Source organism: Onthophagus taurus, chromosome 3 (genome assembly GCF_036711975.1).
Source record: "Onthophagus taurus isolate NC chromosome 3, IU_Otau_3.0, whole genome shotgun sequence".
Taxonomy (NCBI): Eukaryota; Metazoa; Arthropoda; class Insecta; order Coleoptera; family Scarabaeidae; genus Onthophagus; species Onthophagus taurus.
Genome location: NC_091968.1, coordinates 29,170,673 through 29,184,173, shown reverse-complemented (window position 1 = coordinate 29,184,173; position 13,501 = coordinate 29,170,673). Strand labels below are relative to the sequence as shown.

Here is a 13,501-nt window from a genome sequence, read left to right as displayed (position 1 = left end):
TAATGAGTTATAAAAGAAAATTGACGAAAACGTCAAAATTTCTATTTTTACAAGTTGGGTTGGTAATGCTGATTGATGGAATAAATATCTTTACTCAATACGTCTTATGAGTTAATTCTACACATTTTTTGTTTAAAAAACAATTCTCCATCATGCACATTTAATGAGTTATAACCGAAAATGATCATAAACATCAAAAATTTGGCTTTATTTTTGAGCTGGGTTGGTACTACTGATCGATGGATTAAAATAACTTATGGGATATCTTTTATGGCTTAATTCCAAACCTTTTTTGTATGAAAACTTTTTTTCTATCAAATATAATTAATGAGTTATAAAAGAAAATTGACGAAAACGTCAAAATTTCTATTTTTACAAGTTGGGTTGGCTATGCTGAATGATGGAGTAAATATCTCTACTCAATACATCTTACGAATTAATTCTAAACATTTTTTGTTTAAGGAACAATTCTCCATCATGCACATTTAATGAGTTATAACCGAAAATGATCATAAACATCAAAAATTTGACTTTATTTTTGAGCTGGGTTGGTACTACTGATCGATGGATTAAAATAACTTATGGGATATCTTTTATGGCTTAATTCTAAACCTTTTTTGTATGAAAACTTTTTTTCTATCAAATATAATTAATGAGTTATAAAAGAAAATTGACGAAAACGTCAAAATTTCTATTTTTACAAGTTGGATTGGTAATGCTGATTGATGGAGTAAATATCTTTACTCAATGCGTTTTATGAGTTAATTCTAAACATTTTTTGTTTAAGAAATAATTCTCCATCATGCACATTTAATGAGTTATAACCGAAAATGATCAAAAACATAAAAATTTCGTTTTATTTTTGGCTGGGTTGGTACTACTGATCGATGGATTAAAATAATTTATGGGATATCTTTTATGGCTTAATTCCAAACCTTTTTTGTATGAAAACTTTTTTTCTATCAAATATAATTAATGAGTTATAAAAGAAAATTGACGAAAACGTCAAAATTTCTATTTTTACAAGTTGGGTTGGCAATGCTGAATGATGGAGTAAATAATATCTCTACTCAATACGTCTTATGAATTAATTCTAAACATTTTTTGTTTAAAAAACAATTCTCCATCATGCACATTTAATGAGTTATAACCGAAAATGATCATAAACATCAAAAATTTTGCTTTATTTTTGGCTGGGTTGGTACTACTGATCGATGGATTAAAATAACTTATTGGATATATTTTATAGCTTAATTCCAAACCTTTTCTGTATGAAAACTTTTTTTCTATCAAATATAATTAATGAGTTATAAAAGAAAATTGATGAAAACGTCAAAATTTCTATTTTTACAAGTTGGGTTGGTAATGCTGATTGATGGAGTAAATATCTTTACTCAATGCGTTTTATGAGTTAATTCTAAACAATTTTTGTTTAAGAAATAATTCTCCATCATGCACATTTAATGAGTTATAACCGAAAATGATCAAAAACATAAAAATTTCGTTTTATTTTTGGCTGGGTTGGTACTACTGATCGATGGATTAAAATAACTTATTGGATATATTTTATAGCTTAATTCCAAACCTTTTTTGTATGAAAACTTTTTTTCTATCAAATATAATTAATGAGTTATAAAAGAAAATTGATGAAAACGTCAAATTTTCTATTTTTACAAGTTGGTTTGGTAATGCTTATTGATGGAGTAAAAATCTTTACTCAATACGTCTTATGAGTTAATTCCAAACATTTTTTGATTAAAAAGTAATTCTCCATCATGCACTATTAAAGAGTTATAACCGAAAATAATCAAAAACATAAAAATTTGGTTATATTTTTGTTTTATGGGTTAATTCTAAACCTTTTTTGTAAAACATAAATCGAGTTAACAAAATTTGAATTTTTTAAAATAAAAATTCCTCATTGTAAATAAATCATCCTTTATTGATAGAACAATAGTGATTATTTAATATGATTCTGGCAACACTAAGCTTTTTTTATAACAAGAAAATATCGGAAACGGGGAACGAAATCGGATACAGTTTAGTAAAAACAAGGCGCCTTCTGTATTTTAATCTTTTTATATTTTCATCTGAGTATATCGCGCAGTGGCATGCGGCATCGCGTTAATGTGCGATTTGTTTAATTGTTCCCATTTCTCATTTTTTTGTAATTATATTATTCTTTAAATATATATTTACTCTGTAACAGATGTATATGTGTACAATATAATATATATTTGACGTGAAAATAATCTTTTTATACTTTATATTTACATATAGAAATTAAAAACGAAATTCGACTAAAGAAAAAAAGATAAAATTAAATTAAATACATCTCTTTCCTGCGATTAATCGCTCTGCGCTTATTGTTAGTACGATATAGGTGTATCTCTGTGTAGTGTGTGTCTTTTTCGTGAGACAAACTAGGAATGATTAGTAGGACTTATATGGTACATTTCTTTTTTAATAATCACTAACCGTATGATTTTTGTTTCACCTATAGCAACACAGTCACTCTACTCTCTACGTACATTTAGTTTTTTCGCATTTTTTTTGCATCTTTAAATTTTAATACTTCAATTTTAAATATATATATATTTGGCATTAGTTAAAATCGAAAGAGGAAGACAAATAATTTTCTTTACACCATCGTGTTTTAAGGAAACGTAATTTACAGAGACAGTTAGAGTTAGATTAGTATTTCGAATAACAGATTTAATTATACTTTCTAACCGCCGTTTTAATATTTAATTTAACGTTTATACTTGAACGTTTCACAAGTTGTGGGGTTTAAATTTTTTTATCCTTTTCTTAACTTGCATTCTGGTGGGAAACATGGAAATATGCAGTATTTTATTGTCTTCCGAACGTTACGAACAATAAGAAATGAACTAATCTGCGTACACATTTCAAAATTAAGTTTCAGCATCGAGTTTATAACGATTTAAGTCGCTTATAAACGTACGAAATAAGAATGCAATTTTTCTTTATTATTTTGCAATTCTATAAAGGTTCCCTAGAGTTAAAACACTTTATTATTTTTTATTCTGTATATAAAAATTGCAAACACTACCTAAAGTTACTTTTACTTTTTATACATAATTTCCTTTCGTGGTTATTCATCAATGATTTCTGAAAGATTAACAATTTAATTTACAACTTTTCAATCCTACGAACAGTTTTTTTGTTTTAAATTGAATCTTAACCGTCACAAAGTCCAACAATTCGTATCGATTTAGATATATTTTTAGAATCGCCTCAAAGAAATTTTTTTTTCGAGCGTACTTTTTCAAGTGCGGAGTACTAACAGTAGTAGTAATAACATGAAATAAAGTAAGGGGATAACAATTTAAGAACGGTAATATATCACATTTCGCGTTTTAAGTATTAGAATTGAAAATTTAACAACAGTTTACTTACAATAAAATTTAAAAGTAACCTCTAATTTTTATATTTTCTTTAAGATTTTCTTTTTAGATGATTCGTAAACTATTACTAAACATTCGAATTCTTTTAAAAATTCTGTTAATAACAAAGAGGAACCGTCCGCCGCTTATTTACAATTGATACCATTTTTTATCTTTTTCTTTTAACATTAAACTGTGTGCCGTTGAAGCGAAATTCTCCGCCTCGTTACGCATCCTCTCTGCCGAATCCTCCAATTTATTTAATTTTTCGCCGCGTTCCATTGCCAGTTTGTGCGCACGACTTATTTCGCTCGTCGAAGAAAGTACTCTAGAATTTAATTCTTGCATCACTCCCGGAACGTGTTTGGCAACTGCTTTGTTTGCTTTTCCACTTGCTTCACCAACTATATTAAAATACAAAAAATTATTAATTACACTTATAATAATCATTACGTTGTTGGACACTACATTTAAAATATATGCAAAGGTATTGCTGGGGAGATTGGAAGAGGAAATAGAGAAGGGGGAGTTGTTGCCGGCGGATAAGTGGCTTAAGGGTCATAAAACAAGATGCCGCCAACATCAAACGAATCGATTTCAGTGCCATTTCTGGTTATTCTGTGGTTTAGATGTGACATAATAATGAGGAGGGCTGGGAGTCTTTACACCATCTGCTGGTGGACTGTAGTGAGTTGTGGGAAGAGAAGATGGACTGGAGACAGGTGGTCTGGAGGATAAATAATAAATTAGTAATGACTAAAACGTCAAATTTATATTTTTGTACGTTGGTTTGGTAATGCTGAGTGATGGAGTAAATATCTTTACTCAATACGTGTTATGGGTTAATTCTAAACGTTTTTTGTTTAAGAAATAAGTCTCCATCATGCACTATTAAAGAGTTATAACCGAAAATGATTAAAAACATAAAAATTTGGTTCTATTTTTGGGCTGGGTTGGTACTACTGATCGATGGATTAAAATAACTTATTGGATATGTTTTATGGTTTAATTCTAAAGCTTTTTTGTATGAAAACTGTTTTTCTATCAAATATAATTAATGAGTTATAAAAGAAAATTGATGAAAATGTCAAAATTTCTATTTTTACAAGTTGGGTTGGTAATGCTGATTGATGCAGAAAATATCTTTACTCAATACGTTTTATGAGTTAATTCTAAACATTTTTTGTTTAAGAAATAAGTCTCCATCATGCACTATTAAAGAGTTATAACCGAAAATGATTAAAAACATAAAAATTTGGTTCTATTTTTGGGCTGGGTTGGTACTACTGATCGATGGATTAAAATAACTTATTGGATATGTTTTATGGCTTAATTCCAAACCTTTTTTGTATGAAAACTTTTTTTCTATCAAATATAATTAATGAGTTATAAAAGAAAATTGATGAAAACGTCAAAATTTCTATTTTTACAAGTTGGGTTGGTAATGCTGATTGATGGAGAAAATATCTTTACTCAATACGTGTTATGGGTTAATTCTAAACATTTTTCGTTTAAGAAATAACTCTCCACCATGCACTATTAATGAGTTATAACCGAAAATGATCAAAAACATCAAAATTTGGTTCTATTTTTGGGCTGGGTTGGTACTACTGATCGATGGATTAAAATAACTTATTGGGTATATTTTATGGGTTATTTCTAAACCTTGTTTGTATGAAAACTTTTTTTCTATCAAATATAATTAATGAGTTATTAAAGAAAATTGACGAAAACGTCAAAATTTCTATTTTTACACGTTGGGTTGGTAATGCTGATTGATGGAGTAAATATGTTTACTCAATACGTCTTATGAGTTAATTCTAAACATTTTTCGTTTAAGAAATAATTCTCCATCATGCACTATTAATGAGTTATAACCGAAAATGATCAAAAACATCAAAATTTGGTTCTATTTTTGGGCTGGGTTGGTACTACTGATCGATGGAATAAAATAACTTATGGGATATCTTTTATGGCTTAATTTTAAACCTTTTTTATATGAAAACTTTTTTTCTATCAAATATAATTAATGAGTTATAAAAGAAAATTGACGAAAACGTCAAAATTTCTATTTTTACAAGTTGGGTTGGTAATGCTGATTGATGGAGTAAATATCTGTACTCAATATGTTTTATGAGTTAATTCTAAACATTTTTTGTTTAAAAAATAATTCTCCATCATGCACCATTTAATGAGTTATAACCGAAAATGATCAAAAACATAAAAATTTTGTTTTATTTTTGGGTTGGATTGGTACTACTGATCGATGGATTAATATAACTTATGGGATATCTTTTATGGCTTAATTTTAAACCTTTTTTATATTAAAACTTTTTTTCTATCGAATATAATCAATGAGTTATAAAAGAAAATTGATGAAAACGTCAAAATTTCTATTTTTACAAGTTGGGTTGGTAATGCTGATTGATGGAGTAAATATCTTTACTCAATACGTCCCATGAGTTAATTCTAAACGTTTTTTGTTTAAGAAATAATTCTCCATCATGCACTATTAAAGAGTTATAACCGAAAATAATCAAAAACATAAAAATTTTGTTCTATTTTTGGGCTGGGTTGGTACTACTGATCGATGGAATAAAATAACTTATGGGATATCTTTTATGGCTTAATTTTAAAACTTTTTTATATGAAAACTTTTTTTCTGTCAAATATGATTAATGAGTTATAAAAGAAAATTGATGAAAACGTCAAAATTTCTATATTTACAAGTTGGGTTGGCAACGCTGAATGATGGAGTAAATATCTTTACTCAATACGTCTTATGAGTTAATTCTAAACATTTTTCGTTTAAGAAATAACTCTCCACCATGCACTATTAATGAGTTATAACCGAAAATGATTAAAAACATCAAAATTTGGTTCTATTCTTGGGCTGGGTTGGTACTACTGATCGATGGATTAAAATAACTTATTGGATATGTTTTATGGCTTAATTCCAAACCTTTTTTGTATGAAAACTTTTTTCTATCAAATATAATTAATGAGTTATAAAAGAAAATTGATGAAAACATCAAAATTTCTATTTTTACAAGTTGGGTTGGTAATGCTGATTGATGGAGCAAATATCATTACTCAATACATCTTATGAGTTAATTATAAACATTTTTTGTTTAAGAAATAAGTTTCCATCATGCACTATTGAAGAGTTATAACCGAAAATGATTAAAAACATAAAAATTTGGTTCTATTTTTGGGCTGGGTTGGTACTACTGATCGATGGATTAAAATAACTTATTGGATATGTTTTATGGCTTAATTCCAAACCTTTTTTGTATGAAAACTTTTTTTCTATCAAATATAATTAATGAGTTATAAAAGAAAATTGATGAAAACATCAAAATTTCTATTTTTACAAGTTGGGTTGGTAATGCTGATTGATGGAGCAAATATCATTACTCAATACATCTTATGAGTTAATTATAAACATTTTTTGTTTAAGAAATAAGTTTCCATCATGCACTATTGAAGAGTTATAACCGAAAATGATTAAAAACATAAAAATTTGGTTCTATTTTTGGGCTGGGTTGGTACTACTGATCGATGGATTAAAATAACTTATTGGGTATATTTTATGGGTTATTTCTAAACCTTGTTTGTATGAAAACTTTTTTTCTATCAAATATAATTAATGAGTTATTAAAGAAAATTGACGAAAACATCAAAATTTCTATTTTTACAAATTGGGTTGGTAATGCTGATTGATGGAGTAAATATGTTTACTCAATACGTGTTATGAGTTAATTCTAAACATTTTTCGTTTAAGAAATAATTCTCCATCATGTACAATTAATGAGTTACAACCGAAAATGATCAAAAACATCATAATTTGGTTTTATTTTTGGGCTGGGTTGGTACTACTGATCGATGGATTAAAATAACTTATTGGGTATGTTTTATGGGTTATTTCTAAACCTTCTTTGTATGAAAACTTTTCTTTTATCAAATATAATTAATGAGTTATAAAAGAAAATTGATGAAAACGTCAAAATTTCTATATTTACAAGTTGGGTTGGTAATGCTTATTGACGGAGTAAATATCTTTACTCAGTACGTCTTATGAGTTAATTCTAAACATTTTTCGTTTAAGAAATAACTCTCCATCATGCACTATTAATGAGTTATAACCGAAAATGTTCAAAAACATAAAAATTTGGTTCTATTTTTAGGCTGGGTTGGTACTACTGATCGATGGAATAAAATAACTTATGGGATATCTTTTATGGCTTAATTTTAAATCTTTTTTATATGAAAACTTTTTTTCTATTGAATATAATCAATGAGTTATAAAAGAAAATTGATGAAAACGTTAAAATTTCTATTTTTATAAGTTAGGTTGGTAATACTGATTGATGGAGTAAATATCTTTACTCAATACGTCTTATGAGTTAATTCTAAACATTTTTTGTTTAAGAAATAATTCTCCATCATGCACATTTAATGAGTTATAACCGAAAATGATCATAAACCTCAAAATTTGGTTTTATTTTGGGGCTGGGTTGGTACTACTGATCGATGGAATAAAATAACTTATGGGATATCTTTTATGGCTTAATTTTAAACCTTTTTTTATATGAAAACTTTTTTTCTATCAAATATAATTAATGAGTTATAAAAGAAAATTGACGAAAACGTTAAAATTTCAATTTTTACAAGTTGGGTTGGTACTGCTGATTGATGGAGTAAATATCTTTACTTAATACGTCTTATGAGTTAATGCTAAACATTTTCTGTTTAAAAAATAATTCTCCACCATGCACAATTAATGAGTTACAACCGAAAATGATCAAAAACATAAAAATTTGGTTCTATTTTTGGGCTAGGTTGGTACTACTGATCGATGGATTAAAATAACTTATTGGATATGTTATATGGCTTAATTTTAAACCTTTTTTGTATGAAAACTTTTTTTGTATCAAATACAATTAATGAGTTATAAAAGAAAATTGATGAAAACATCAAAATTTCTATTTTTACAAGTTGGGTTGGTAATGCTGATTGATGGAGCAAATATCATTACTCAATACATCTTATGAGTTAATTCTAAACATTTTTTGTTTAAGAAATAATTCTCCATCATGCACAATTTACATAAAAATTATAAAAAGATATTTTAAAATAACTTACAAAGTTCCTCTCTGTCTAAAGATCGAACCCCTCCTCCAAAAAGCCCTTTGAAAAATCCTTCTTTTGGTGGTTCCGGCATTTCCGCAGTTATATATAATTCACCTAACATTTCAGATAAATTCGTGCTTTGGGAACAAATTAAAACAATTAATTAATTATTTCATTAAAACGTTATCTTATCCTACCAAAAATCAGCACACAAAGTAAACTTTTGCAACTCGGAAGGCGAGCACAGGTACAATCCTTGTCCCCGATTACTGAAGCAAAACGTTCTTGCAATTCTGAAACGAACTCGTTTAAATTGAAACGAATAAATGTTGATAAACAAAAAAAAATAGGTAAAGGATAAAAAATCTAATAAATGGTTTTAATATTAAATTAAAAAAATTGAAGTGGTCGTAAGATATGAACAAGATAAGATAATCATGCAAAACTCACAAATAGAGAAAAGGACATGCCACATCAAAGAAATTAGAATTGATTAGTTAAGTGTTGGTGCTAAACAAAAATTTCGAGGGCGAAAAACTGCGGAAAGCCAATTATTATTGTTGAGATAACAAATATTGAGAAATGGTGCTGATTTTAGCAATCTTCAACAATGTATTTTTTGTTTTGTCGGGTTGGGTTTTGGGTCTCTAAAAAACGTATACCTGACCAGAAAATTTAAGCATTCGGCGTTGGACAACGCGTTTTTTCGTTTGCCAACGCGCCTGACCTGTTCTCGTGAGTTTCTGCTAGAAAACAGAGTAACGAATAGAAACAATGGGACACCAAAGAAACAAAAATAACGAACGATAGACACACATCGAGAAAAATTCATAAAAAACAGCCACAAATCTACTACTTAGATGATTAAAAAGATTAAATTAAAATTAAAAAATAAAATTCTTTTTTGTTGTTGTTGTTTGGGGGGAATTTATTTTTTTAGTGGAAACTTACTGATCCGTGTCTTCGTTAATGATCAGCTGTTGGCCCCATATGGACAACATAGGGTCTACAATGCCCTTCTTAGTTTGTGTCTGGAAACTAGGCAAGGTCGATTAGAAGCGAATCGAAAACTATTACGAGTAACAACAACGAGAACGCTGTAAACACGATTATCGCTTCTTTAATAATAATAAAATTGTTTTCCCCTCGAAATGTTTCTCATTAAACTTGGAAAAAGTTTGATGCGAAACAAGAAAAATTTTGTAAAAATTAGTGGTGTTAGTTTAAAATTGATTAAAAGGTATAAAACATGCTAAATAGATCCAAATAATTAAGTTCGAGTAAGAATCGAATAATTACTTATGCTAAAAAGAAGTGCTGCGCAGCTATATCGTGATTTTTCGGGAAAAAATCGTGATTCTCTCGTGTAATCACCACCAAAAATAAATCCAAAAAAGCTGTATAACTTACCTTAACTCCGATAAAGGTAAGAAGTGAATATCTATTAAAGGACGAAGACTCGGCAAACTATACGTCATCAAATGTCCATTAGACACAAAACAAACCAAGCAAACGCTATCTAAAAAGAAAAAAAATTTAACACAATTTTATTTAAATCCAAATAAAATTTACCTCTCAACAAAACGATTTCAGCTTTAACCACAAAATCAGCATCGGCAATTTGCTGTCGATACACGCAAGTTTGCGATGGCAAAGCGACAACACGAGCCTGTTTATCGCTCGCGATAACCACAAATTGTCTATCTCCGAACGAATCGGTCTTATTTTGAGATTCACCGCTTAACGTCGGACTCATCCTGTTCGGGCATTTGGTCGGTGTTCGATCCGATTTCTTCTCTCTAAAATCGTCGCGCCAAGATTCGAACGTGTACGGAATTAGGGAGCCGTTACAATCCAAAAAGGACATGTTCAAAATGCACCCTTTCAGGCGGAAAATTGTGACCCCCACCAACGAAACGACCACAGGCTGTGACGATCGACTGTCTTGATCTGGCGGAGTTATTAGGATCGTTAAAACCGATCCAAGACTTGTTCCAACCCAAAGCGTTGGTGTTAAACTGTGTGGCTCTAAAAATAAAATTAGAATTAAACATTATTAAAAGAAATTTCTTAGAATTTTTAATGAATTTGTTGTTAAGTTAGCTTAATTTCTGTGCGGTGATTTCAACGATAAAGTTGTCTTGAAGTCTGAAGACTTTCGTTTTGGTACCTTCTCTTATAAAAAAAACTTCAACAAAAACATCATTAAGGATATATCATTGAATAGGTTCTCTACTAAACCTGACCATGGCATTCCCCGACGAATATTGTAACAATATAACCAATCATGAACAACATTTTGAGGATTTAAAGCTTTATCGTATGATGAATGATAATAATAAATTTATTTTTGTTTTTTATAATATAAAATGTCATTTACTGATAAATTTAGTTATGTATTATTGGCCGTTGATGTTTTCTATTGTATATAATCCATGTAAAGTCGATACGAAGTAATTTTAAAGACCCCCTGACAGATACATAACCTCAATTTGATTTTTTTCTAAATTTTTTATTCAAATTCTTATTTATCCGGTTAAAGCTATTAAGAATGATAATCTTAGCATAGTAAGAATGAAAAACAGCCGTCCGTTATGAGAATTAATGAAATTTTAGATGAAAATTCATAATCTCAAGATTTTTGAGACTTTTGGAAATTTTGCCGTTGAATATAGAAGAAAATGATCAGATATCTGAAAAGTAATTTAAAGAAGGATTAAAACAACAAGATTTCATACATAAATATAGTTATTATAAAAATTTAAATATTATTTAATCAAATTAAATTAGTGACATTTTAAATGTTGAGGTTGGTAATATCGGAACATTTTAAAAAACGAATTTCAAGTTGATGGAATTGACCAATCAGGAGACACTATTTTTCAATTTCAACAGTAAACAAACGAAAAATAAAAATTTTAGTGTGATTTTGAACTTGAACGAGAACGCACGCAAATTTTGTCTCGTCGAACATTATAAGCAATGTTTTTAGGTTATGTAATAAGATAAATGTTGACATAACCTCAAAACGAAAAAGTATTTCCTCCGAATCAAAGAAAAAACGAAAAAAAATAGTAACCCTAATGAAGAAACCTCATTGTGGTTCCCGTTCCTGATAATCCCATACCGTGGACTTCTTATCCTACAACCCTGGTGAAAAAACATCAATTTGGTTCCCGTTCCTGATAATCCCAGAACCTGTACCGTGGACTTATTTATTCTACAACCAACAGACTAAGCTAAGTGTTATTTTCTTTACTAATACGTAAAATAATTCTAAGATATTTCTCATAATTCATTTCATAACTCATTAATTTTTTTTGTGGTTATGTTGTTACTATTTAAATAAGTATTTTCCTCAATTTGATGGAATAATAAAACCATTAATCTTACTTCGTATTAACTGAAATTTAAGAAATTTGTTATCAATTAATCACAGTTAATTCGTTGAATTTTACTTTAAAGATTTGTTTACGAGTTAACTCACGTTCGTTTAGACCGACTTGACAATTTCGCTAGTTCCGGAATTAAATTTTCATTTGAATTTGTGAAATTATTTATTGTACGGCTTAACCCGAAAGTCTCTAGGTCTAGTGTTAGTTCTAGTGATAGTGCTGCTGTTAGTTCTAGTTTAATAAAATTGATTTATATCAACCAATAGAATAGGCGGGTTTTCGCAGGGAATTTGGAACAAATGACCACTTCCAAAGTATCAAGACTTTCGAGAGCTTTCGATACAAGTGAGTTGATGGCAGTGTTGCAAGCAATTCAAGAATGCAGGGTCGATTATCGATACATCAAACTTATTTATAACATCTACAAGAATGCTACAATGACGGTAAAATTGCATGAAAGTACTGATCCATTGGACGTGGGATAAAATAAGGCGATACAATGTCCCCCAAATTGTTCATGATAGTCTTGGAGAGTGCACTTAAACAACTCTAAACATAAGGATCACACTAGCCTGGACAGCCCACGGAAAAACTTAGAGACATCTTAAAGTCCTATATATTTGAAAAGAAAGGCTTTCAATCAATGCGTGCTTCCGGTTATGACATACGACTCCGAAACTTTTACATTAATCGTGGCTACCGCCAGGAGGCTCAAAGTTACGCAAAGAAAGATGGAAAATCGATGCTGGGTGTAATCACATACGAAATGAAGACCTACGAAGAAGAACTGGCATAAATGATGTGGTCAACATTGTGGAAAAGCTCAAGTGGAACTGGGCGAATCATCTCACGGGACAAAATGGTTGCTTGAGTAGAGACCACGAGTAGACAGACGACGTCAAAAGAATGACCAATAATTTGATTCAGACAGCAGAAAATAGAATCGAATGAAACATAATAGGGGTAGTATAATATACCTAGATTTGACTATTATAATAATAAAAAAGTTAAGAAAGTAATAAAAAAAAAACAGTACCTGAACGTTTAGCGTAAGAATCCGCAAAAGCTAAACATTGAATAGCTTCCGAAGTGATGTTTTCCAAAGAACTCATCGAACTGGATCTTGATCTTGAGAAGGAGTTATCCAACTTGTCTACGCGACCCATAAAACAAATAATACGTTAGCCGGGGACTGCAATGATTTACTCTAATTTTTTGTAAAAAAGTTAAAAATTGAAATGTTAGCAGCTACGCATGCGCTAAAGCTATTTAAATTTAAAAGTTAGTTTTATTTTATTTTTAATTTAAACAAAAATTATTTAACAACGAAAAAGGGTGTTTTTGTTTAAATAAATTGGGATGCTTTTTAACGTAAATTTTAATTGGTTTAATTTCATTTATTCTGCCCGAAGCTCTAGCAATAGCAGTAAAATTTTAAAATTTATTATTTCTTAACTCGAATAAGCCTAGGAGTAATTAATTATATACATAATTCATGCATATTCATCGTTATAAATAAACCCATGCATAGAACACATGCGTGCAATAAATCGAAGTGTTTAACAC

At 29.3% G+C, this 13,501-nt stretch overlaps 1 protein-coding gene across 3 annotated transcripts in view; it reads right to left on the bottom strand.

Moving 5' to 3' along the window:
• Positions 1-1,921: 1,921 nt before the first annotated feature.
• LOC111422508 (syntaxin-binding protein tomosyn) overlaps positions 1,922-13,501 on the bottom strand; it is a 99,286-nt gene continuing 87,706 nt past the window's right edge. For all 3 annotated transcript variants that reach the window (XM_023055708.2, XM_023055712.2, XM_023055710.2), the window contains exons 15-21: positions 12,972-13,088; positions 10,113-10,568; positions 9,951-10,059; positions 9,492-9,578; positions 8,738-8,833; positions 8,553-8,677; positions 1,922-3,811 (exon numbers count right to left, since the gene is read on the bottom strand). In XM_023055708.2, coding sequence (XP_022911476.1) covers positions 3,558-3,811; positions 8,553-8,677; positions 8,738-8,833; positions 9,492-9,578; positions 9,951-10,059; positions 10,113-10,568; positions 12,972-13,088 — 1,244 coding nt within the window. In that variant the 3' untranslated portion in view covers positions 1,922-3,557. The remainder of the gene's footprint in view (positions 3,812-8,552; positions 8,678-8,737; positions 8,834-9,491; positions 9,579-9,950; positions 10,060-10,112; positions 10,569-12,971; positions 13,089-13,501) is intronic.